General features: G+C 42.4%; 1 protein-coding gene across 3 annotated transcripts in view; it reads right to left on the bottom strand.

Annotated features, from left to right (window-relative positions):
* COP1 (COP1 E3 ubiquitin ligase) overlaps positions 1-27,953 on the bottom strand; it is a 102,898-nt gene that overhangs the window by 19,158 nt on the left and 55,787 nt on the right. For all 3 annotated transcript variants that reach the window (XM_083743857.1, XM_083743856.1, XM_083743858.1), the window contains exons 15-18: positions 23,115-23,231; positions 6,944-7,061; positions 1,540-1,664; positions 624-784 (exon numbers count right to left, since the gene is read on the bottom strand). In XM_083743857.1, the coding sequence (XP_083599983.1) occupies positions 624-784; positions 1,540-1,664; positions 6,944-7,061; positions 23,115-23,231 (521 nt within the window). The remainder of the gene's footprint in view (positions 1-623; positions 785-1,539; positions 1,665-6,943; positions 7,062-23,114; positions 23,232-27,953) is intronic.

The following is a 27,953-nucleotide window of genomic DNA, read 5'->3' as shown; positions in this document are numbered from 1 at the left end:
CAGGGAAATGGGAAGAAACAATGAAAAGCAAAATGAAACAATGAACACCATTGACCAAAACAATATTCTCAAAACTGCATGAGGCAAAGCTTGCGCTCTCACCAAGCTCTAATTATCAACATGCTCCACAGAAGAGGATGTGTTTTGCATGATAAAAGTCCCAAGGACTGCACCCGGGTCCTTTAATTAAGAGAATACCAGACAGGAGGTCTGGAAAAGACCTCAGGGGCAATCAAAGCAAACATCACCTAGGCTAGAAGAACCAACATCTTACACAGTGTAAGGCAGCTTAATATTTGCTTGTACAACCAACTTCCACAGGATACACATTGTGGATGACTAATACAGCCTCCACAAAAATGCAGTGAATTTTGCAGCACCAGTAGTTTAGCGTCCTAAGGCAGCCCTAGTGAATGCAGTAGCTTCCAGATGAGGCTACCACAGGACAGGGACACAGCTCATGTTGTTGCAGTAACCCAAATTTTTGTTGCTTTCTTACCCAAAAGGGAATCTTTCACCATCTTTGACACATCATTACCCTTTTACCCACTGGACCCAGATAAATGACCTGCTAAACCCACACTAAGATACAACAAGAAGGGAAAATGAGCAAAAATGTTTACCCCGTCTGGCAGTGCCCTCCAACACACAGCACTGACAAATTCATTTGTATCATCTTCCTTACGGTCCTTGTCCAGGACGCTTTTGACAGTGTCAAATTTGAAGGTTAGCAGTGTCTTTGAGAGACCCTTGTAGTACAAGTAGAGGGAATTATTTTCACTTCCTGCAATCAAAAGCAAAAATAAAGAAAGAGGAGGCAGATTGGCAATGTGCAAGGATTCCTAAATATTCGTTTCAAATAGCTTTTGATGGGGTATGTAAGTGTGGGTTGGAGGCTAACTGTTACAGTTAAAGCAGAGAACTCCAAGGTAGAAGTAAGAACACTGCATTGCCTAACATTACCTACAACTCATTGTAGCCAACGCTTGCCAGACACATAAAATTCGGGTAGTGTAGAAAATAGTGCAAGGCAGTGGTTCTGAAGGCTAGTAGGAGTTTTTAACTGTATTGTAGAAACATAAGCACTATTTCCAAGATGTCCTTTTATCACTCTACCACGCAGTGTTGGGACTTTTGTGCTCTGCTCCAGGCACCAGAGTTCAAGAAGAATGGTAACAAACTGAAAAGGATTCAGAAGCAAGCTACAAAAGTGATAAAAGGTCTGGAAGGGACATCCTGTGAGGTAAGACTGAAGGATTTGGCTTATTATTCAGCTACAGGAAAGAGTGGCAAGGGGTAGCTATGCTGACAGCTTTAAAGTATTTTAAAGAATCTCAGAGGAGGGGAGAGATAATCACCCACCATATCCCCCAGTGCTTTAAAAGTTTTCAGTTTTTATAATTGGGGTGTAAGTCACAATGTGCTGTGGCAAATCAGGTGCTTTAATTTCATTGTGCCACACAAGCATGTGCTGGACCCTCCTACAGCTTTGCAGGCAGTACGTGTTGGTCCCCTTTGCTGAACAGTTGTTTCACTTACCGCAGGCAATATAGTCTCCATTGGATGCCAAACCCACAAAATTTTTCTCATTGATGTGACCCTTAAAGGAACGCAGACAGTGGGGCTTTCCTACATTCCACAGCTTTAGCTGACTGTCCGTTGACCTGAAAAAAAGACGTACGAATCACCCATAAGTCATTAGTTTGCACTGTATGTCAAAGTGCTAGGAAGGCCCTCCTAAGAAGACATGGACATTCGTCAGGGCAGGCAAAACCACTGCACACGTGGGTATCTGTAGGTAGCTTGAGCAGTCAAGAAAGCAGATTCTCAACATGATCTCTCAACAGAATTGAACAAGGAAGACACATTCCACAGAACTGGCCTAGCATATATCCACCAGGGTACACAATGTGCTCTATCTGCTAACCAGCCTAAATCAGGTTTTTAAAATGTAAGTTGGATTTTGGTTTATTTTAAACTTCAGTTATATTAAATGTCACGTTAAAACTAACGTGTCTTAAAATGAAATCTGAGTTCAATGCAATCATGTGAAGTCTATGTGTACACTCCTTTAAAACTGCAACTACACCAAGGTTTTTACTTGTTTTCTGTAAAAACTCAAAATGAGGAATATACCAAAGTTTTGTGGTCAGTGATTATCAATAAAACATCTCACAACATACTGTGTATTATTGTGACAAATTATGAAAATGTTTGCTATTTCAGTCAACTATGGACTGATAAGATAAGGGAAGAGGCAGACAAGCCTGCAGGTTTCACTGCACTCAATGGGACCACCTAGTAGGTGGTACGTACTTAAGATGTGTGAGCTATAGCTTCATCAAAATATGGATTTCAGAGCATAGAAACTTAAAAATCTAAAAATAATACAATATGAAACATAGCAATATAGTACAATTTAGAGGAATAAAACTATTTAACTAGCTAAAAATACCGTAATTTTATATTCCTGGATCAAGAAAAAGGTTTTAATCCGGTGCCAGAAAGTCAAAACTGTCAGCACCAGTGAGGGTATTCCAAAGTCAGGGAGCCATCACAGAGAAGGCCTTCTCTTCTGTACATAATATATTTTCTTCTACGGAGAAGGGCCTCCTTTGAAGATCTTAATACCCAGGCAGGATGATACAGAAGGAGACAACACTTTCAGATATTTGGACCAGAAAGCTATTTAGACCAAGGGTAGCAATGTGGTGCATATCAAATGTTGTTGGAATGTAACTCCCATCATTCCTCTCCACTGGCCATGATGGCTGAAGCTGATGGGACTTGGGAGTCCAATAATATCTGCCAGTCACCCCTTTCAACAACCCAGTCACATGGGCATCATATAAATAATAAATTATGATTATTGGTTTTCCTTCATTTAAGGCTTTATAGGTAAACACCAGCACCTTCAATTAGGCTCAGTTGTGAAAGTGGAGAGGCTCTGGAACTGCACCACTGCAGGTTTGTGTAGGCTGGAGATGGGAATTACATTATAGAACAAAAAAGGGTACAATGGGTAGAGACTCTAGTGAACACTGGAATTGTTCAACAATCCCCATAATATCACAAACCTATCGGAGAAATGAAAGTATGGCAGGATACCTTGCAATGTGAAAATGGAAGTCTGGGGACCTGAACAAATTGTGGCTGCAGACTGCCACAGAAGAGGCAGGCACGCTTTTTGCTTTCCTGATGTTGTTATTTCCTTTGAGCGGAAGGGAAATCTTTTAATTATTTTAATTGTGAAAATTAAGCCAACATACATGGAGGAAAAAAGTACAAAATGAAAAAAACCCACTTGCCTTGGAGATGCATAGACTCCCCCCCAAAGCGTACCCCCCCACACACTGTTCACAATGCACAGGGTGCAATAAAGCAGCACCAGAACTGATGAACCCTGGTAAATATCAGGTGGTTTCAAATGGCCTGGAGGTCACAGGGCAGATTTAATCGATGTGATTCATAAAACAGTTTACGTTAGAAAAAGCAAATCTTTTTTTACAATTTTTTTTGACTGCAGTTAACCACTGATAAAGCTCTTCCACTGACTGCAATGTTACAATACAGCTCACTGTGCTGGGAGGGAAGTGGAAGAGAAGAGATCCCAACATCTCTGCGCAGCACACCCTTGCCCAGCTATTGCTTCATCTGAATTGGACAGCTCTGTCAATATAACCTCGGGCTATGGAACAAGCATTTTCAAATGTCTGTCTCTCAAGTAGGACAGGGCTCTTTTGTCCTTTCAAGGTCCCACGCATGATGTTGCCATCTGATTACAAAGGCAAAATGCTTTGTGGTTTTGACACTGCCTATGGTTTAACCATTCAGTTTAATAGAAGTTTGACAAGCAATGCTTCTCTTTTAGTTGCCAAACCTCTGTAACTTCAGTACAGAAATTATTTAAAGTATGAGAAAATGTACTTCAGTTAATCTCAGATGGAAAAAAAATCTCTTGTGTCATTTGAATGGCAGGAGAGTTCAAGTTGGCTCAGGAAGATAGATATTTTTATATTTTTGAAATGAAGTAATATTATCATTTTGGTCCAAACTGTAGGTGGGTTAAACTTTGAGGACGCTTGTGAGAACAGTACCATAATGTAACCCCCAGGGACAGTGTGGAAAGGGGCACTTCTAATATGGCTGGAAAAGAAGGAGTGGGCTCTGTGTTCCTATTCATCAAGGAAGTTTGAACCGTAACTCCCACTTGACCCACCCCAAATTGATGTATTGATGTGTATGCATGTATGTAATAATAATAATACCTTTATTGTCTTGTACAACCTGTTTACAATGAAATTACACTCAATCTCTTATCGAACAACACACCACCTCGCAAGTCAATTTCGCTATGTTATTTTCCATTCAACAGCCTAAGAGCCCACTGATAGAAGCTATTTTTTAGCCTGTTGGTACAGCTGATTATACTTCTATAGCTCCTGCCCGAGGGTAGAAGATTAAAGAGATGATGGCCGGGGTGTGAGTCATCCCTGAGAATTTTTCTCGCTCTCCTAAGGCAACGATCCCTTGTGATGTCATCTAGCGGACTCAAGGGACAGCTCATGATATCATGTGCTGTATTCACCACCCTCTCTAGAGACTTTCTGTCTGTGGCTTTCAGGGCAGCATAATACACTGTGGTATGTATGTATGTATGTACGTATGTATGTGATTAAGAAGTCCTAGAGTAGCTAATGCTTTGAGTAAAGGTAAACTGGTTACTGGCCAATTTAAACTGTCTCCCATGGTTCTGGTACCTATATCTGCCTCTGGAGTAGTTCCAGCTCCTAAATGTTGTGTTCTCCTCGTGGGACTTTATGATTCAGGATTTGGGACGAGGACCTGCTGTGCCAAAGGATATGGTCCCCTTTTCACTAGCTCTCTTAGCATGGTATTCCAGACCTCCTGTTACAGGAGTTCAGTTCAACTATAACTCTGTACATAACCCAAGACTATGGGATTTGCCCTTGCTCTGAGTCTCAGACAGTAGAGGATCGTTAAGGTGGGCAGGGGAAGCCCTAGAACGTATGTCAGAAGCAGGAGACTTCACCGATTAACCCCATAATCCAGGATCACAACTAATACAAGCAACATCTTTATTTAATTCAGTAAATTTTCCCTCACTGAGAATAAAATGAATATCAGGCATAAAGCACATCCTAATTAAGTACCCTCCCCCATTCTTAGAAGTCTGTCAGCCTCCTTTTAGCAGGGTGAGGGCACATTGCTAACAGCATCATTGAAAAGCACTCCTGTTGAGATAGGACAGGCGCCCATTACCTGCACTTTCTGGGGGGAAATGAAGACATTTTTGTTCCAAAAAGATTACCCAGCTGGAGGAATAGGACTCTGCCATGGGTGCACATTTTGCATTGCATTTTTAAAATCTCCAGCTTTGAAATGCCCCAGATTAAATGCCCAATTTTGTTCTAATAATAGATTTGCCAGTCAAGGGTAGAGATCACTGCTAGTCTGAAATAAAGAATAAGATTTTGGAGGACTCTTAATCCTAAATTTATTCCAGATATCAAGCAAGTTCTCTCTCCATTACTGGTTCTCCCTCTCGGATTAGATGAAATGACACTCCGTAAGCAGCAAAATGGCAGCTGTATGTTACCACCAGGGGACACTGCTGCAGCTCTTGCAACATCTTCCAGTAAGAAGAATCTTGCCTTGGAGCAGAACATTAGGTATTAAATAGAGCTGGTTGATATCTGGTTTTCAACATGACAATATATCACCAGCTAAACATCATGATAAGGGACGCGGGTGGTGCTGTGGGTTAAACCACAGAGCCGAGGACTTGCCGATCCGAAGGTCGGCGGTTCGAATTCCTGCGACGGGGTGAGCTCCCGTTGCTCAGCCCCAGCTCCTGCCAACCTAGAAGTTTGAAAGCACATCAAAGTGCAAGTAGATGAATAGGTACCGCTCCAGCGGGAAGGTAAACGGCGTTTCCGTGCGATGCTCTGGTTCACCAGTAGTGGCTTTGTCATGCTGGCCACATGATCCGGAAGCTGTACACCGGCTCCCTCGGCCAATAAAGCGAGATGAGCTCCGTAACCCCAAAGTCGGTCACGACTGGACCTAATGTTCAGGGGTTCCTTTACCTTTTAAACATCATGATAAATCAATAGATCATGATGTCTGAAATAAGGATGGAACTATGAAGACGAATAAGTATTACTGTACTGCCTTTCTATTATCACCTTCACATCTGATCAAGCTTTTTCAGAACTCAGCATTTGTTTAAGCATGCTCTCTGCTCCTTCTAAAGGGATTGCTAAATAAAAACTTCAGGTAGGCTGGTCTGACGCAGTCAAAAAAGTAATAATAATAATAAAATGTCCAGTAGCACCTTAGAGACCAACTAAGTTTGTTCTGGGTATAAGCTTTTGTGTGCATGCACACTTCTTCAGATACACTGAAACAGAAATCACCAGACCTTTATATACAGTGGGAGCGTGAAAACTATGGAGAGACCTGGTCTGAATAGAGATATTCGATTCTTGTCTCATTACATATGCTAAAGCTATTTTTGGTCATCTGCATACTATCCCTTGCTTTTTCCTGTAGGACTAATTGCAGTCGTTAACAGTCATCAACAGGTTTACCATACCCATTGAGCTAATCACCCATCTCCTACTATCCTTCTGAGAAAACCCCCACCCCACCCCACCCCATCTCACCCTCTAAATTGCTACTGGACAATTTTTTAATTTATTTTACAAATAAAGCAAATGTCCGCTTTAGCTCTTTTTTTCTTGGACTCCTTTGAAGCCATAGGCTATGGAGCCAAGGGAGGTGTGAAATAGTCCTTTATTTTTGTTCTATCAAAAGCACAGCAATCTGTTTAGCAGGATGACACTTCATACCAACACATGGTATGTGCATATACCCCCACCCACAAGCCATATATTTTAATGTCTTTGAAAATACTTACGCAGAGACTATTTCCTCTCCACTAACGAACTTTGCATATGAAACAGCCTTGCGGTGCCCTTTGAAGACCATGATCGGTTGCTTAGTGTTCCGAAGATCATAGTAGTGAACACAGTGATCTGGGGAGAGGTGTGACAAAAAAGGGAAAAAGAAATCAGTGTATGCAAAGTGCTACTAATATTGCTCAATTATTTGTTTACCAAGCACCTTAATACAAAGAAGGATGGAACATAATGCCCAAGATCAAGAACCTGACTATTGTTCTAATCAAAGGCTTGCTAGTCAGGGATATGGATCTCAGCTATTCATTGATCTGGCAAGCGAGGAGCTTTGGGGACTGCTAATCCCACATTAGGGACGCGGGTGGCGCTGTGGTCTAAACCACTGAGCCTCTTGGGCTTGCTGATCAGAAGGTTGGCAGTTTGAATCCCCGCGACAGGGTGAGCTCCTGTTGCTCGGTTCCAGCGCCTGCCAAACTAGCAGTTTGAAAGCACGCCAAAAAGTGCAAGTAGATAAATAGGTTTCCTCTGGCAGGAAGGTAAACGGCATTTCCGTGTGCTGCTTAGTCATGCTGGCCACATGACCCGGAAAAACTGTATGCGGACAAACGTCGGCTCCCTCGGCCAGTAAAGCGAGATGAGTGCCGCAACCCCAGAGTCGATCACAACTGGACTTAACTGTCAGGGGTACCTTTACCTTTACCTTTAATCCCACATTTGTTCTAGTTAACAAGCAAGCTGCACAAGTGAATCCGCAATACAAAAGTCCTCAATGAAGAAGTGTTCTCTGTTTTCCTACTTTTGAACTTTACTGCCAAGTTCACTTATCTGAAGGGAACTACCATATGAAGAAAATGCCACCAGAAAGTAGCAGGGACCAGTTAGCTGTTTCAGATGCAGAGCACCCTTGGTTATGAGACCAGGAAGGGCTGGGAGTACACTGCAATCCCCATCTCCTTGAATAGCTCTTGCCTTTCTCCTTCAGAGTTGTACTATTATGCTCACACGTGCCAACTGTGCTTACTTTTGAAACTAGGGTATCAATATATTTTTAAACCAAGGTTTGAAAACCAACTATGACTAGCATAAACTTCAGTGCAGATACAACGCTATACCATTGTTAATTATGTGGCTTATGGTAAGTTGGTATTGGGAGCTGCATAGCTAAGTGGCCAGTGAAGTGGAACCAAAACCTATTTAGGTCAGAGTACAAAACAAAGGAATACTAATGGGGGGGAGGGCTCTCCTCAATTGAAAAGTTAGGAAAGCTTACTATTCTAATCAACAGCTATTGCAGGCTGCAAGCAGAAAATACGTTGTTTGCATATATTTAAAACAGATTTGATGGTCTCAGAAAGTATTTGTTTAATTGAGACCATGGATTTCTCTCCTATTACAGGTGTTAAATTAGTATAGTAATGCTACAAAATTACTGACAGCGTAATGACTATTGTAGTGAAAGGACTGTGTTCTTCTCTTCTATAAATCTGAGTTTTGCATAGGAAACCTGTACCTCTAGTATTGCATGGATTTGGGGTCTCACTGCTTTCAATTTCTTGTGTATGTATATCCGTCAACTGAGGATAACACTTCACATATCTGACAAAGTGGACTGTAGATCATTTAAGCTTGTACTCTGGCAAATCTCCTAGAACTGAAGTATTACAAACTATATTCTTGCTGCAATAGACTAAACCAGACTACCTCTCTGGAAGAAGGTTGTATTAGTAGATTGTACTGCAAGATAACAGTTGATTGAATTCTATTGAAAACTGCAGCCTTCTTTCAAGCTGGAGCGCTTCCATCTATTCAGTAGGCATATTTGGAATGCTGCAGACTTCAAGCATCAACAGAAGAATGATGAGAGGAGGGAATAGATAAGAAACTGGATTGCTACAGACAGGGAAAAGGTGCAGTGGGGCAGAAGCATCTGCTTTCAGCTTTGAATTCTCCTTCCAAATTCTGCAGTAAACAACTCCAAGCCTGATAGCATATGGCCCCATCCTAGCAGGACTGCTTGCATAGCCTATGCAATCAATCAACTTCTGTTTTGGTCAGTATGAGTCCAGGAAACTATATGGTCCCTGTGTTCTAAAATTAGCCACTTAATAATTGATTATTACAGAAACTATTGTCTGTGCCAATAGAGGTTTCATTATTATTTTTATTAATTCAAACTTGCATTGTTTAAGTAGCTACCTCATGTCTAATGCTCATCACATTCATTAATGCCTGAACAGGTGGCCATGTTTCCTAATTAAAGAGATTCTCTCTCCCCCTTCTCTTTTTCAGACCATATGGACCTTTCACAGAACAAGATAAAAGTGCTACCAGCTAAGGAAGCCAAGATTAAACCAGGCTAAGTGAGAGGAATAAATATCCCAAGTACCCAGGCAGAAGCCTCTCAATTTGATTTATGATTTACTGAAATTGCTCACAGCTAGCCATGCTCCTGGCGATCCTATACATCTTGGACTCTATATTTAAAGCACTCTAAAGCAGCCAGACAATTCCTCTAATAATGAGCACCAAGAACAGACCAGAAGAACAATGATAGCTTTGTCAATACCCCTTGAGTCTAGCCTATTAGTCTTCCTGCCAGGCCAGCAAGGAACCTTGACTCAAAGAACATTCAACACTGGCTTGCAATGACCTCTTGATACCCCAAAATCCAAGGATTATAGGAACCAAATACTTTGAGAAGTACTATACAATGGGGAACCAACAGAAAAAAGTTTTGAGATACCCAAAACCAAAGTTCTGCTAACATTTGTAACATCCTAATTTCAACCAAAGATTTATGTACTTCTGGTAACCACAGCTCTATGGAATCAGTGAAATAGAAGGTTTTTGTGGGACTTGAATCAGGGTGGGGCCCTCCTTATAGCTAGTGCTAAATGCAGAGAACAAGAGGCACTGCCTTAAGGTCCCTATATTCCAAAGCTGAATATATTTAGTGGTTCAGCCATTCACCCTCTTCCCTGCACAAAGAATAGAGACACAAGCTATATATTAAAAAGTAAAATGGACTACCAAGCACCTCAACATACACCGATCATACGTTTATTGTCTTAAAGCCCCAGCTCTGGAAAAAAAGCAGGGCTCCACCTGGAACTAGCTTTGCAAAAGAGTTGTTCCACTGGTGAACTAGCAATCAGAATACTGGAAAAGAATTGTGTAACTTTAAACAAACACCACAGTACTAAAATATTGGTAATCCAGCTCATGAGGGCACTGAATGAAAAGGTAACAAACATTTTACAACAATTATATAACTATGTCAGTTCCACAACGTGATATGACTACTAGTAATCTGTCTGCAACGATGGTTGAATATTACCTATAGCACATACATTAGAACCAATTAACCAGCATTACCATGTATCCATAAAACAGATCAAAGTTGCTTTTATTTTAAGGGAAGTGTAACTCGATATTAGCAGCAGTTTGATAAAGTAAGAGGTCTTCCATATTATCAAGCCCATGTACTTATTTTTGCAACTGAAATTTCCCTACTGAATTTCACTTTAATTTTTACTCATTTTCTTTGTATTTACAGCATAGGATTCCCATGAGAAGTTCCTAAAATAATTTTGAAAACTGTCTTCCTGCAATATTCAGGGGAATCTAAAAATGTGACTGGAGTTCATCAGTGTAAGCGCATTGGAAGGCAAGTGCATGTGGTAGAGAAAAGCGCCATTCCTATCTTTATGATACATGCACCCATATATCATATGGATTGGGATAGACAGCTTGCATGTCATGAATTCACATTTTGGGTGCCTTGACTGTCACCATTTTGCAGGAGGGATTAAAGCACATACTGGAATTTAAGATTTGCCCAGTTAAAGCAGAATAGAGGATGCTGTTGTTCTGGTGAAACAATTTCACTTTTTAAAAAGGATGAGAATTTCTGTGGTTTGGAATGTGATGAGGAAATGAATTTAAAAGTGTGGGATGAACAAATGACTATTGGGAAGATGTGTTAAAGCAAACCAGGATGAATGCAGGACAAACGCTTATGGCCTCACAAATGAATCAGAACGAATGTGCAATGAAGACCAGATAAATCTAACCTCTGTGGAAGCAAATCAGGCTGAATGATGAATAAACAGGTTGTGTGAAAAGGCCCTTCATTTTCATGTACATTGATCAGAAATGTAATGAGTATGCAAGATTATAGTATGAAAGTTATAGTTTAAGAATGATGCACATTTATGAAAAATCTACAAGGAACTTTGTAAGCACTTTGTTAAGAGTCCTTGCTTTCAAGGGTCTAGGGAACATCCATGACAAAAGTCAGAATAAAAATCCAAAGATTCTCCTGGAAAGAACAAAAAAAATGAAGACTAGATTTCTGTCTGTCTGGTTCCTGGTTCTCCTGACAAGATCACATTCTTGCATTCTGAAGGATCTTTTTCACTTATGCTCTTCTGTGGAGCAAAGGCTTGATCCCACAACCAAACTCTTCACAGCTATTTCAGCATTGTTTTTTATCAGCAGTTTACTGCATTATTTTTAAGTGGCCATTCAACAATAGCATTTCTCTGTGGATTTATTACCTCCCTGTGCAGCATTGAATAAGGGGAATAGCAACTGAAAAAACAAGTGCTAGCCTTTTTTCCTATTTAAAAACCCCTTTGCATTGAACAGTCTCTCTATGGCTTGAGGTTACAGATGACATTCATCAGGATATGGGGAACAGCCTTCACATGCCAGGGACATTTTTATTGACTTTTCTAAAGCTTGTCATGGAGCAGCCTGTAAAGGCTCCATTAAATAAACTTCCACTGCATACCTCATTCAAGAACTTAATCAGTTTGGGTGAAAGAACCAGTTGAAAATGAGTGGAAGAGTGAATGAAAGGTAGTTTTAAAAGTATGTATGTGAATCTGCTATTCATTATTCTAAAGAAATGGAGTCTGAAGACAGATATACTGAAGTCAGCTCTCTCATCTGTGCAACTGACATATACTTTTATCAGTACGTAGATTCTTAGGGTCATGGGATATATTTGGAAAAAGATGGACAGATCCACATATAATATCAGTAACAATTTTTCCTTTAGCCAGTGTGGTCATTAGTGTGGCACAATGGACCAGAAAATGGGTGGTTCGAGCCCACCCAGGGATAGCTGTGGTCAGGATTCCTGCATTGCATGGGGTAGGACTAGATAACCGCCAGGGTCCTTCCAACTCTGCAATTCTATTATTCTAGGGCACCATGAATCTGGCATGGGTGTGCAAAAATGGGATCACCATAGAAAAATAGGGAGGCGGGCTGTTGCTATATATCTAGCTTCTATTGATCGCAGACATTCATCTCACACTAATATCCATGCTGTAACTCCAGTTTTTATACCAAACAAGGTAAAACAGGTATTATTCACTTTTTGCCTGTTCAGATCAGTCTGCACAAAACTCTTGCCCTGAGCTGCTGTAAATCTTAAGGAACATTTATCAAGGCAAAACTAAAGGCATCAAACACAAGGTATCAAAATTCGCTAACAAGTTTATCTCTCACTGGGCTGTTCCCTAAGGATTATTATTATTATTATTATTATTATTATTATTATTTATATATCACCCTTCATCCGAGGTTCACAGGGTGGTTCAGAGTATAATAAAGTAGAAATACATAACATAGTTATGCACGCACGCAGAGCGAGAACGTTTAAAAGGCCCTAGATTGTTTAATCAGCAGAAGACCTAGTTATAGAGGAACATATTCAACTGGCACCTAAATAAATGTAATGAAGGCAGCAGGCAAGCCTTCATGAGGAGAGCATGCTACAAATCCACTTCTGCAAACTTCAAAGTTAAACTAGTCTGGTGAAATGTCTCTTTTGCATGTGTCTGTTGCCATTTCAGTACCTGAAGAACTGAGCCGGCATTAGAATACAGAATTAATCTGGAATACTTTTGTAAGTGTTGAAAAACCAAGGAAACTAAGTGAACACATTTATATGTTACATGTACAGTATCCTGTAATAATAAAAAATATTCCTGGAAAAAATGCTAGCCATAAACAGCATCAAGGCCATGGTCCCTGCAATGGAAAACAAAGGAAGGAGAAAGAGAGAAAATATATGTAGAAACTTATGCAAAATAGCACTGAAAGCACCAGACATATCATCTGTATCTAAAAGTGTCATTCCATCAAGCAATTTATTTGAGTCAATGGCTGGAAGCTCCTCCAACATGACTGCAGCCTGGGGAACTCCTGAAGGGGTATCACAGGGAAGCTGCAATAGCTGGCACTGACAGTGATTTTGCATTTAGGAGAGTGCAAGGGGAAAACCGAATGGAATGAATTTTAAATATTACTCACACACCAATGAGTTTGCTTCCACTTTATATGGAAGCATTATTAAAAGAAACCTATAACCTATAAGGTGTAACGTTTAGGAAAAGGCACAATAAAACTGGGAGTTAGCAAAACCAAAAATGTATCCCCAAAATGAACATCCAACAAATAAAATTCACCATCCGTTCCAGAGCCTACGCAAACATTATGTTTCCATACCTTATTCCTACTCCTCAAGTCAACCAAGATGGTGACTTATGAGGAACGGCTAAGGGAGCTGGGCATGTTTAGCCTGGAGAAGAGGAGGTTAAGGGGTGATATGATAGCCATGTTCAAATATATAAAAGGATGTCACATAGAGGAGGGAGAAAGGTTGTTTTCTGCTGCTCCAAAGAAGCGGACACGGAGCAATGGATCCAAACTACAAGAAAGAAGATTCCACCTAAACATTAGGAAGAACTTCCTGACAGTAAGAGCTTTTCGACAGTGGAATTTGCTGCCAAGGAGTGTGGTGGAGTCTCCTTCTTTGGAGGTCTTTAAGCAGAGGCTTGACAACCATATGTCAGGAGTGCTCTGATGGTGTTTCCTGCTTGGCAGAGGGTTGGATGGCCCTTGTGGTCTCTTTCAACTCTAGGATTCTATGATTCTATGACTTCATCTAGACTTCAACTCAGCTGGGTAGAGCGTAAGACTCTTAATCTCATGACTTCAAGACCAATATTGGGCAAAAGATTCCTGAACTGCAGGGGGTTGGACAAGATGACCCTCAGGGTACCTTCCAACTCTACAAATTTATTATGTTCATTGGTTTCCATGACAGGCCCTTCTTTCCCCAGCCAGATTAAAAGAGCAGGATTCGCTCTAAGTTATTTCACTCAACACACAGCATATTACAGAATTTACTTTAAATGAAAACCCTTCTTATGAATGCTCCACATCTACCAGATATATTTTTGTGTCATTCCCAATCGAACAGATTGGAATGATCGAAGGGGGTCACAGCAGGCAGAACAGCATGGGAAGCTGGCTTTCTCACATATGGCACATATAATACAGGTCACACCTGCAAAACAGAACTTAAAACTTCCTTTTCATTAGATTTCATTAGGCTATTTCTGGTGCCTTGGGAAAGAACCATAATCCCCAGATTCCCAACTTCTCCCCCCCCCCCCCCAGTAAATTTATAGCATTTTGGGAATCTGAGATGTAGGGCATGCCATATAGATACCATTCTCATGTTTTGTGAGAAATTAGCCAGCTCTACCATTTCAGGGTGGCGCTGTGGTCTAAACCACAAAGCCTAGGGTTTGCCGATCAGAAGATCAGTGGTTCGAATCCCCACAACAGGTGAGCTCTCGTTGTTTGGTCCCAGCTCCTGCCCACCTAGCAGTTTGAAAGCACATCAAGTGCAAATAGATAAATAGGTACCGCTCTGGCGGGAAGATAAACAGTGTTTCTGTGTGCTGCTCTGGTTCGCCAGAAGCAGCTTAGTCATGCTGGCCACATGACCCAGTGCCCTAAAACAGACATGCCTGCCTTATATATTTGGGGGCTGTCACATAACTGTGGTTCGCAATGATTGTAGTCCCTGAAGGACCAGGGCCAGGGTATTGGTGAAGTCCACCAATACAAAGATAAAGACAGCTGCACTTGCTGTTTGTGGTGGATCCACTTCACAGAGAGCAGTGTCATAGCCAAGGTAGAGGAGACAGCCATAGTACCAGTGACTGGTATACAAGGAATCAGCCCAGCCATCATTAACATATCAATGGAACCAAGGCCTGGATAGCTCAGTTGGTTACCTTGGCTGACAATGCCAAGGTTGCAGGTTCCATCCCTGCACGGGACAGCTGTGTATTCCTGCATTGCAGGGTGTTGGACTATATGATCCTCAGGGTCCCTTCGAATTCTACGATTCTATGATGCCCACTGGGCCTTTGGTTTCTTGGTTTTCCCCCACTCCTCTACCAAAATATACCAGTGAAAAATGAACTCTGAACAACCACTTGAAAGAATCATGGACTTCAAGAATTCTTCCAGACTCCAAAATAACTAGCTCAAAAAGCAACCCTGATATTTATCAGATTTTTACCTGTAGACGTTATTTATTTTAACAGCCTTCGTGTAAAGCCAATTTTGCGCCCTCAGGGCAACACGAGTATTCCAGTTCTAAAAGACTGTCCCACTAATTTTTAGCTTGGGGCATCAAGAAAAAAAGTAGAAAAAGGGGAATTCATGCTCCAGTGCCTTTTATCTATTCCTCTGAATGAAAGGTGAATGCCTAATACAGAAGTTTAAGATATAAGAAATTGTTATAATAAAAGGGGCTTTAATATATTCAGAATGTTATAAGAAAACCACAAGAAAAGAATTAACACACAATGTTCTTTGTTGCAGGGTGGGTAGGAAAGACAGATGAATGTAGAAATGCACTTTCTACTTATTGCATAGAAATACAGGCATGAATAGAACAAACACTGAAGGTCACTTTCCGTAAGGAGGTCCGGGCTACCAATGAGCAGAACTGCTAGGGTCTGGTCCAAAAAGAGAATCACATCCAGAGCCAGGGGGCCAAAATGCAAAATGAAATGTAACTGTATCATGCAATACTACCTGTTCTATTTACCAAGATTCGGAATTATCATGCTGTTGTGAAGAATTACCGTATTTTTCATCCCATAGGACGCTCCGCCCCATAGGACGCACCTAGTTTTTTGGGGGGGAAATAAAGGGGAAAAATTTCCCTTTATTTCCCCCCCCAAAACCAGGTCGGGGAAACCGAACCAGGTTGGGGAACAGCGGGATGGCGGCGCTGCGCCCCCTACTGTCCCTTGAGCTTGTGGGGCTGGCCGATGCCTGCCCGGCGCGCGGGGCGCTCTGCTTCAGGGCGCCTATCGTGCCGGGCGCCAGGCTGCTATCCACAGCGTGGGGAGCCCTGCGGGGAACTCCTGCAGGGCTCCCCACGCTGCGGGTGTCTGCCCGGCGCGAGGGGCACTCTCCTTCAGGGCGTCTCTCGTGCCGAGCGGCAGGCTGCTATCTGCAGCGTGGGGAGCCCTGCGGGGAACTCCCGCACGGCTGCCCAGGCTGCAGATGTGTTCCCGAAGCGCCGGGTGCTCTGCTTTTAGTGCGCCCGGCGTTCCGGGAAGCAGGCTGCTATCTGCAGGCTAGCCAGCCCTGCGGGAACTCCCGCAGGGCTGCCTAGGCTGCGGATGTCTTCCTGAAGCCTGGAGAGTGAGAGGGGTCGGTGCGCACCAACCCCTCTCGCTCTCCAAGCTTCAGCGAAAGCCTGCATTCGCCCCATAGGACACACCCAGATTTCCCCTTCATTTTTGGAGGGGAAAAAGTGCGTCCTATGGCGAAAAATACGGTAGGACATTCCTTGATCTAATGGGCAAATATGGGATTCAACCACCACCACACAGAATTAAGGGCACAATCTTCATGTGTAGACTTAGGCAGGGCCAGCCCAATCCATTTTGGGGTGAACCCCAAAACTGCCCCCCTCCCAGCAGGGAAGAGGGAGTAAGGGAAGATCTACATCGGGAACAAGGGGGAAAGGAAGATAGACATCTGTATCTGCTGCCCCTGTGGATCATGCTGCCTGAGGCAGTCACCTCACCTTGCTTCATAGGTGGGCCAGCCCTGGACTTAGGGAGTCACCAGAGTTTGGGTGTCAGATCAGCCACAGCTTACAGATGAGGGGTAACAGTTTGACAGAGATGCACAGCACAGCAGAGAAATGGGCTGGGACAATGTTCAACTGGAAATAGGACTACCCGAAAAATTGAAGATATTTAGCCATTGCAACACCACAAATCTACCTGACAAATTAACATATGATATATGTGAAGGCAGTGAATGTCCTATGTGAGTGTCTGGAGGCTGTTGTAGAATGGATGGCGGTTAATGGATTGAGGGTGAATCTCAACAAGACAGAAGTACTGTTTTCTGGTGGGTGTGGTCCTGAATGGGGTAACAGTGACCCTGAAGGACCAGGGTCTGGGAGTCATTTTGGACTTACAGCTGTCCATGAAGGCACAGGTTAATTCTGTGTTCAGGGCAGCTGTCTACCAGCACCATCTGGTACACAGGTTGAGACCCTGCCAGCTTGTGCACTGTCTTACCAGAGTCTCACCAGAGTGGTACATACTCTGGTTATCTCCCGCTTGACTACTGCAATACATTCTATGTAGGGCTACCTTTGAAGATGATGTGGAAACTAGAACTAATCCAGAATGCAGCAGCTAGACTGGTGACAAAGCAGCCAGGACCTATGACACCGGCCCTAAATCATCTACACTTGCTACTGGTATGCTTCTGAGAACAATTGAAAGTGTTGATGCTGACAATTAAATCCCTAAACAGCCTCGGTCCTGTATACTTGAACGAGTGTCTCTTCCAGACACTGAGGTCCAGCTCCAAGGGCCTTCTGGTGATTCCCTCACTGTGAGAAGTGAAGTTACAGGAAACCAGGCAGGGGGCCTTTTCGGCAGTGGTGCGCTTCTTGCGGAATGCCCCGCGATCAGATGTCAAGGAGATAAAGAACTACATGACTTTCAGAAGACATCTGACGCACCCCTGTGTCAGGAGGTTTTGAATGTTTGGTTTTTTATTGTGTTTTTCTATGTGTTGGAAGCTGCCTAGAGTGGCTGTGGCAACCTAGCCAGATGGGTGGAGTATAAATGATGATGATGATGCTCTGTGTACTTTTGCAGCTATGAACAATTCTTAAGAACGGGATGTTAAATGAGTCTTTTATCTAAGCACTGGACTGATAACCACCGACAACCAGAAATTCCATGCAGAAATCTGAGTGGAATTCCCTTCAGATAAGTGAGTGAGTTTGTGAAGGAGGGACAGAGCACAGTTTCTCCTTCTCCAGTCTGCTGCACTTCTAGTTTGCAAAACCTTTTCTATATTTTACATTATATATTTTTCCAGAAGCCGCTGAGAGTGGCTGGGATAACCCAGTCAGATATAAGTAATAAAATTACTACTACCAGCCTACTTTTTACTCATACCCTTATGAGTAAAAAATAGGCAAGCAAGCTTTTTGCAGGTTTTAGTAACAAGGCTGTGCTAAACAACACATTTAATGCCAAATAAATCAATGGATGCATGGCATAACCGTTAGAACTGGATGTAGTGCTAAATCTCCGCTCAGACATGAAAACGCTCCATGTGGGAGGAGAAGAGGAATAAACCTCTCTTGTCTTGGGAAACAAACATTATTATTATTTATTGAATTTATATACTGCCCTATACCCAGAGGTTGTAAGAGCTGGATAATCTTCTAGGCTTATATTCCAGGACTGAACCAGATCAGTGCTCTATCACAATCTGCTTTGGAAAATCTCATAATTTATAAAAGTGATCTGCTATGCAACGTGTAGGAACTGGAACTTGCATTTCTCAAGTCCTTCTTGGGCACACAGATTCAGTTACATGGTTCTTTGGACTGCAGCCCTAGTCATGCATGGCACGGCATTTAATCCAACAGGTTTGTTCCCCAGAAAGATTGGGAATATGCAGGCTCACCACACTGCTAAAGCAGATTTATAAAGATACTTTCAGAATGAAAAGTTTTCATCTTGAAACAATAGAGAGTCATTACCAGCATTTTATATTCAGTTGTGATTACAGTTTATACTAAAGAATGCTCCAACTCAGACGGCATACCAATAGAAAGCTGTAGGCAAAACAATTTCCATTTTATTTTCACAGCTGAATAAACTTTGCAGTCTTCCTTAAGTTTGAGCCTCCAATTCAATGTGATTCAGTTTTCTCCTTTCTACACCATTATTTGTTTATCCATTTTTAATATGAAGTGTAAGGGCTCTGAGATACAAACCTGTTGAAAAGTTATCACAAACATTTCCATTTGCCTCTCACAATGTAAAACGACTACAACTAAGCTCCTGTTTTCGCAAGTTGGAAACAGTTGCTGGCCTAACTCAGGAGTGGCAAACCTGTGAACCTCCAGATGTTGATGGAGTAAAATCTCATCATCCCTGACCACTGGGAAATGACACCTGCAGCAGATGGACCCCTGGTACAATTTAAAGTTAATGTGGAGCCAAGTATGCTACCTTAAGAACTGACATTGAAGTAAGGTCCTTTGAAATAAATGGACTGTAGGTTTCAGCTCAGTTTCCTGGATGACATAGCAGTCTCGATTCCTGCAAATTCAGCTTCTAGATTGGCTTTGGAATTAGACTACTTTTGATGCCCTAAACGTATGGAGACTGACAGGGCTAGCTAGCATTTTCTGACTCTTACTAGCTTTTGATATGGTGCACCATTAGACTGTACTGAAATAGATGGAAACAACAAATGTACCCAGATACAAGTTACAGACTCCGCTAACCCAGAAATAGTACCTCAGGTTAAGAACTTTGCTTCAGGATGAGAACAGAAATCGCGCGGCGGCGACACAGAGGTAGCAGGAGGCCACATTAGCTAAAGTGGTGCCTCAAGTTAAGAACAGACCTCCAGAATGAATTAAGTTCTTAACCCGAGATACCACTGTACATTATACCAGATTGAATTAGAAGTAGGGAATATGAAGACTGACTTTTTTAAAGCATGTGCGGACCGGTTACACATGTGAAAACCACCTGTAACACCAATAATTACTGCCTCACCCCTAAAACATCTTAACACATTTTATAAATATTGCTAAACAAAACATTCACTCTCAGAAGTTCCATTAGCTTCTCCCACTGACTATATTCTTGGCTTTCACATGCATTACTGCTCCACACCTTGTTCCCTTTTATGCTCCCTCTAAATCATTGCCACCAAGAAATACAGACAATTTATAAAGATAAACACGCAATGGGTGCTGGTAAAGCACAGAGGTAAAAGGCTTATAAATAAAATAGCATCACTCTCTTAATTCCAGAAGCTGGGCAGACAAAGCTAATATGCGGGAAAGTGCCAAATTATTTCCTATTTCCACTTGTGAAAAGAATACATTACCTGCTCATTTTTCATTTTCCCTCCCACTATGTCTGCAGAGATATAGACCTAGTTTTCACTAATGTGGTAATCCTTTGTCAAGACTGCAGCTACAGGCAACGGTTCACATTGCTGAATATGCTTCGATGTAGCAAAGAATCCCTACGCATATAAAACTAGTCTCGTTCCTCAACATCTAGTTTTTTGCGCTTTGTATCCAACTAAGTTCTAATTGAGCTCTACCATTCCATAACTGGCCCTGCATACCCTTGTGAACCTCTGCCTATGTGTTGAAGATTCTCAAAGAGCTGCTGTTAAAAAAAACTCACTCTTGCCACGCCACCAAATGGGGCAGAAAAACAAGCCCAGTATGAAAGAAAAATTGAATTCTCTACACCAAAAAGATGCAAAAGTTAATTGTGCTGAAAGTAGCAGTATGGCCAACACATTTCAATCAGACAGGAACAGTAGCTGTTGACAACTCTGATTGAAAATGACAGTGCCAAAGGGTTTTCTGCCTGGCTCCTGCTCAGAAGTCAGCCCTTCAAATCCAATCCTTTGATGGATACACATATCACATAGTTTTCTGAAATGTCCCTTCTTACAATAAAGATGCAAGGAAGAATCTCTAGTTTTTAAGAACATTAACTCTCAAAGACCTTTGGGACCTCACAAATGTTAAAAATTAAAACTTCTCCAAAGAATGGTGTTAGCATAAGCACATCTGAAGGCAGCCCTGTTTAGGGAAGCTTTTTAATGTCTGATGTTTTATCACACTATTCTGTTCATTAATTATTATTATTAATTAATTTATTAATTCTATTATTATTAATTCTGCCCAGAGTAGCTGGGGAAACCCAGCCAGATGGGTGGGGTTTGTTTGTTTGTTTGTTTATTTATTTATTTATTTCTACCTACTACTACCACTACTAAACATGTTCCTCAACACTACTGACTTACCAATTTTCTTCTCCTACCTCCTTCTTCCACTGTTCTCTAATTTCCTTCTTACCTTCGCTCTCTTTAGTGGGGTGAGGGTGTGGAGTTAGCATGAAAATCTATGAAAGCTTATGCTGATGCATCCATTCCATGATCTGACTCAATGAATTTAAAATGCAGTATGCAAGGTTGTAAGATTGAAGACCTGTTATTTTTGTGTATGGATACATGATGTCCATACATATAGAAATCTAGTACTCACTACTATTACTACTTGCTACTATTACTACTTGCTACATAAATTGAGAACTCAGTCCTAATAGGAGCTCAATACAGCGGTACCTCATTTTGAGTCTGGGATCCGTTCCGGAGCCCCGGACGCTTGACGAAAAGGACACTCGGCAAAGTGCTGCTCTGCGCACACATGTGAGTGAGTTTTGTGCTTCTGCACATGCACGAAGTGCGATTTAGCGCTTTTGCATGTGTGGCAATCCTGGAAGTATCCCATTCTGGTACTTCCAGGTTTGCTGTGGACATTCTACGAAATGGACGCTAAACGGGGAGGACTCAAAACGAAGCGCTACTGTACCTTCCTAGGGAGGTATGAGCAACGATGAAGGAGAGGATCAATCATCTCTTTATCCTTTTCCAGAGCATCTATCTTGATTACAGGAGTGGCTCAGTGCATTATGCAGCCACTTCATGTTGCAATGGAAGCAGTATACAAGAGCCTGGCTTTCTGTTGCATCAGTGCTGAAGACTAAGGAGGCTAGAATGTCTTGCAAGTTTTTTTTAATTCTAAGGGCCCACCCTTCAGGAATCTTAAAAGCATACCGTACGACAGGAATAGGGAACCTCTAATCAGTTGACCAAATCAGGCTTGCCAGACTTATTAATTTGGCCCAATAGCCTATGATTCCAAGCCTGGCCTACCTGCCCTCCATTGGAACTCATACCACATCAAATGTGAGGCAGGTGAAACTGCAGCTGCAGAGGAACCACCAGAAGACTTCTGCAAGTTAAAAGGTGCATTCAGCACCTTTTAACGCTGTCATCAAATGCAACCCTCGCTGGAATTGGTTCCATGGAAGCCAATCCCTGCCAAAATCAGGACTCCTAGTCAGTGCTAAATTTAAGATTTGCACCACTCAGGAGGAGCCACTATTGGGATGGTTTGCTCCCAGCTCACCAGCCCTTGTGTTCCAATGCCATGTTGAGCAGCAGATTTGCTGATTCAAACAGGAAGTGTCAGGAGGCTTTTCTTGAACTGCAGACGCCTGCCTCTTGCACAGGAAAGGTTGCTGTAAGCACCACTGCTGGCAAAAATGTCTATAGCATCTCCTACTCGTCATGCTACTACTTCTCTTTCCATCCTTTCCCAAACATAAGGATTGGCATGCAAAACCAAAGAAGTGCTGCTTCCACAATGATCCTAAGCTGCTGCTCTCAGCTACTGGGAAGGGATGGCATTAGTGATCTGTGTGAAGCTTCCGCTTTCCAGTTCTTTGCCAAACCAACTGGAGAAAAGACCCAACTCACTGAACAAAATGGAATTTACTTCCAGATAAGTCTGCATAGGATATTAGGCTTGTACACATGCTCCTGCACTATCCTGTTATGAGCTTTGACGGCTTCTTCCCGCACAAACCCTATTGTTGTATATTCCCAAACTCAGCTCCTTTTCAGGAGAAGGGAAACCTCAAAAGAATAAGGGCGAGGAGAAGTAGCTGCACCCAATGACACTCTGAAGAACGCTACAAAAATGTTGTTCTCTGACCAAAAGACAGGGCTGCAGGGGTATATAAAATCTGCCCTCTGGTCACCTGGGAGAGATCAGAGTTACTAAGTGCTGCATAACTGGACCCCTGATAACAGCTTGGCAACAGACAAACAGAACAATTAGCAAGTACAATCTGGAAACACAAGTGATTCTGCCCTTTCACACGAAGTGGCAGTTCATACACCTACCTGCACAACCAAAGGCCAGATGGTACCTAGATGATGGGCTGAATTTCACACAACATACATTTGCCTTGGCCTCAATACTAGCTACCGAATTGTCCAGGTTGGTTGACCACAGCTTCACTGAAGAAAAAAAGAGAGAGAAAAACAAAATAGGCAGGTTAAGCTGCAGTGAGTTTCCTATAATGCTTATTTATCCCTTTGGTTATTTTACCACTAACCAGGAATCTAACAATAGAAATAAATGACACGTACTACTAATATTCTAAGGGATACACAGCAACTATTCTGAGACACCCATCCACACATAAACAGTCTAAGAGGTTCACAATTAGAAGGCAAGTCAAAACATCAAATCCCAGCATTGAGATGAAGTTGTGCCACATTTATCTGAGGTTGCAAAGCATAGCACCTGCTCTCCTATCCCCTTAAATCTCCCTTTGTGCAGAGATTTCCAAAAGGGATACATGACAAATCTGAAGAAACATGAATCATGTAGGCTGTTTATGTTGGCCAGATTTAACATGTTTCCCTCGGCGGTAGTGAGAGGAAGATATTTAGCTATCCCAGAATCAGAGCGTCTCTGCAAATGCGGTAAAAAGGAACTAGATACTTTAGAACATATATTCTTCTCCTGTGATTTTGGCAGCTATGCCAGAATACAATTGTATGAGGCCCTAAAATTTAATAAACAGACTTTTACTCAACCAACTGTTCAGGACATGCTGGCGGACAGCGATGATCAAATTACTTTAATAGCGGCCAAATTTTTAAGAGCTGTCCATGAAGAAAGAATGGGCCATGATAAGGGGACTTAGTGGTTGTTAAAGGTAGGTGATGATGTTGCGTTGTATTATTATTTTATATTATATTGTATTATGTTATTTATGTGTGGTGTGTTATGCCTAATAAAGGATTTTTTGAATTTGAATTTATCCCCAAATCAAGTTCTGCTAAGATGCTCATAATTTTTTAATGTATTTATAATGATTTGCCATTTAACTCACAGGTATGATCAATACACATTGTGTTTATTATCAAATGGAACCTGTTTTATACTTGTGGGGGGGGAGACAAGCTGGTAGGAGGATGGAGACACCCCACACACACCAGAAGAAAAGACATACAAAAGAAAGAAAAAATTATTGCTGTTGTTTTAAAAGCATGGGGGGGGGGAGAGGTAAAGGACACCTGACAGTTAAGTCCAGTTGCGAATGACTCTGGGGTTGTGGTGCTCATCTCATTTTACTGGACGAGAGAGCCGGCGTTTGTCTGCAGACAGTTTTTGCAAGTCATGTGGCCAGCATGACTAAGCCGCTTCTGGCGAAACCAGAAAGCAGCGCACGGAAACGCCGTTTACCTTCCCGCCGGAGCGGTACCTATTTATCTACTTGCACTTTGACGTGCTTTCGAACTGCTAGGTTGGCAGGAAAAGGCATGGGAGAGGATGGTAAAAGTATGAGGATATACATGAAGGAGAATGGCACATGAGATCTGGGGAAAAGAAACACAAAAAGAATCATCTGGACACACCAACACTTAGGATGGAAGAGGAGTGACCAGGTTTTTTGTTTTTGTTTTAAAGGAAAGAAGACTCACAGGAAAGGCTCATGCAAAGAGATTTTCACAAACACGAAGGAAAGACCCAAGCAGGCATGGTAGGTCTGGATGGCAGGACACATCTTCCCCCTTGAAGAGCCAGCAGAAGTCTTTGAAGACCCTGCCTACCAAGTCCATCTTTACAAGCGAATGTTTTCCAACCTAATCTGGCAAATGGAATCTGTTTTATACAGGATGAGTCCTTTAAAAGGGGCCCCGTGGATACAGAGTACACATGTTCCACGGGGCCTCTTTCAAAAGACTCACCCTGTATTTCGAGTGACAGAGATTCCATCTTACAGTAAACACATTGTGGATTGAACACACTTCAAGCCTCTATTCTAAAATGATGGGAACCTTTCCCAGCTGCATAAATGCATTTTAGTGCCTAAGGATGCCTGGGGCTGCTAAATTCAGACTTCTATAAGCAAGAGCAATAGATCCTTTGTCATCCAGCTGGATTCTGGTGCACTCACATAAGGTGATCTGCCAGACAACACTGATCTAACATCTCTGTGTGAGGAAAAAAACCTTGAAAGGGAGAGATACACGCAATTATGGATAAGAAACAGAAAGTGTACCAGCTAATATGCCAATAGATTCAGAAATAAAATTACGTGAGCCTGGGCCTTAGGTTAGGTTTCAATGCTACCATTTCAAAACATTTATGTTATCCCCATGTGTGCATACAGAAGTAAATACAATGTGCAGGTTGATGACTTGTTGCATCATGCACCTGCTCTGGGAATTAGCAAACTGGTAGGTTGGCTCTTCCTGCCAACCTAGCAGTCTGAAAGCACGCCAAAGTGCAAGTAGAAGCACTTCCCAGCGGGAAGGTAAACGGCGTTTCTGTGCGCTGCTCTGGTTCACCAAAAGTGGCTTAGTCATGCTGGCCACATGACCCGGAAGCTGTACGCCGGCTCCCTCAGCCAATAAAGCGAGATGAGCACCGCAACCCCAGTGTAGTAAAGTTAGAATTATTTAGAAAATTATTCTTTGGTCAAGCAAAAGGGAGTGAGGCCTTGTGGGAGTTTCACCAGCCACAAGGGCCCCGGGAAAGAAGTTGTGTATCTTTAAAACCCTAGGCTAGCTGACTCCTCAGCTGAAAGGTTTATTAGAACCAAGGAAGTCTTGATTTAATGAAAAGAACTAACACCTGAGTTCGATGGTGTAAACATCCCCCCCCAATGATGCTATCTGTCCTTGAATTGCTTGGGAATGTGTTTCTGGCTAATTTCCACAGGAGGGAGGAAGCCCTTTGATTTAAAGTTTAAATTCCAAATTGGCCCAGCTGTCAAGAGGTAAATTGATTGACTAGCAAGCTGGTCATTGGCACATTTGAAAATAATTTGAGTCTTATGATTGGCTTGAAAGTTACGACGCCAAGTGCGAATTGGGAATAAAAGATCAAGGAATTGTCTTGCTCTTTGCTCTCTGCCTTGCTATGCAAATCGCCGAGATGCCCGGCTCTATTGTTCCAACTTAATAGCCGTCGTTCGTCCTTTTGAAATGGAGGTCTTCGAAAGTCTTCAACTTGCAGATTCCCAAAGAACTTCAGCTATCCTATCTTGTGTTAGAGTTGTGAGTATGTAGAGTTAGTTATACTATGTATCTTTGTTATTTTTTTATCTGTAACGTCCAAAAGAAGTGCCTGCTATTCTAGCATGTTTCTTATGTTATTTTAAAATAAACTTTTAAGAATGAAACTGTTTTAGTTTGTGTGCCTTTCCGGAGGGAATAGCTAAGTCCTAGCCTTACGCTTGGTTACGCTCTACCGTAGAACTTCTGCCTGCAAGCCTGTGGATGCAGCTTGTGGAGTGGGGGACGGCCAGGATAATGGGTCACAGCCTTCTCCCTGGGTTGTGATTCTGGGTCCCCTGGACAAGAGGGAGTGGTGGCAGCCCTACCGGGTCGTGTTTGTTCTGTTTTGTAAAAAGTAATACGTCTGCCAACCTTGCCCTGGGCGTCCTAGCCTGGCCGGAGAGCAGAGGCAGGAGAAGGGAGGGGCAAGAGGTTGGGGATGACATTACTACACCCAGAGTCGGTGATGACTGGACCTAATGGTCAGGGGTCTCTTTATCCTTTTAGTATGCTGCTCTAATTTGATGGCAGGGTATCATGGTCTAGTTAGCAAGATACAGACGTGGGTGCCCATTTCATCCTTTACTTTGACCCTTACATGCCTTGGCCTAGACACCGAAAAAGCAAAAATTCCATGCACTTTTAAGCAAGGATCATCATCCATGGACAAACCCCTCCTTTCAGCTGTAAAGGGAATAGAGAATAGGCAGCGCTCCAAGTCACCCCTGCAATACAAATGTTTTTGAGGACTGCACCCTCAACCTCCTCCACTCAGAATAATGACATTGCTAACCTGCCATTTTGTCAGTGCTTCTCCTGAGGTTGAAGCAGAGAATTCAAGTTAATATAACATGACTATGCAATATATTTATTCTTTTCAGACAAGTTGGAAAGGATTCTGTAAAGTATTTCCAACTTCAAAGCTATATTTAGCTGTTATTTTACTTTGGAGTAGCTATAGCTGCAGCCAAAATATGCAAGGGGATCAATTTTGTGGATATTTCTACTGCTTTTATTTAATTTAAGCTAACAGTGTTTAAAATTCTTCCCTTGAAGGAAATGTGATAGAAGAAATGCATACATTAATGACAGAAACAGGCCAAGGATTGGATGCAGCTCTACCTCTCTTTCAAATCAGAACCAGTGAAGGCGGTGAAGGTCCTGTGTGAATGTCTGGAGGCGGTTGGAGGATGGATGGCGGCTAACAGATTGAGGTTGAATCCTGACAAGACAGAAGTACTGTTTTGGGGGGACAGGAGGCGGTCAGGTGTGGAGGATTCCCTGGTCCTGAATGGGGTAACTGTGCCCCTGAAGGACCAGGTGCGCAGCCTGGGAGTCATTTTGGACTCACAGCTGTCCATGGAGGCACAGGTCAAATCTGTGTCCAGGGCAGCTGTTTACCAGCTCCATCTGGTACGTAGGCCGAGACCCTACCTGCCCGCGGACTGTCTCACCAGAGACCTCTGGCAGTTCCCTCATTGCGAGAAGCAAAGCTACAGGGAACCAGGCAGAGGGCCTTCTCGGTAGTGGCACCCGCCCTGTGGAATGCCCTTCCAGCAGATGTCAAAGCGATAAACAACTACCTAACATTCAGAAGACATCTTAAGGCAGCCCTGTTCAGGGATGTTTTTAACATGTGATTTTACTGTATTTTTGGTTTCTATG

This window comes from Podarcis gaigeae (assembly GCF_964106915.1).
Source record: "Podarcis gaigeae genome assembly, chromosome: 6".
Taxonomy (NCBI): Eukaryota; Metazoa; Chordata; class Lepidosauria; order Squamata; family Lacertidae; genus Podarcis; species Podarcis gaigeae.
Note: the sequence above shows the minus strand (reverse complement) of the source record. Positions and strands in the feature narration are given on the sequence as shown.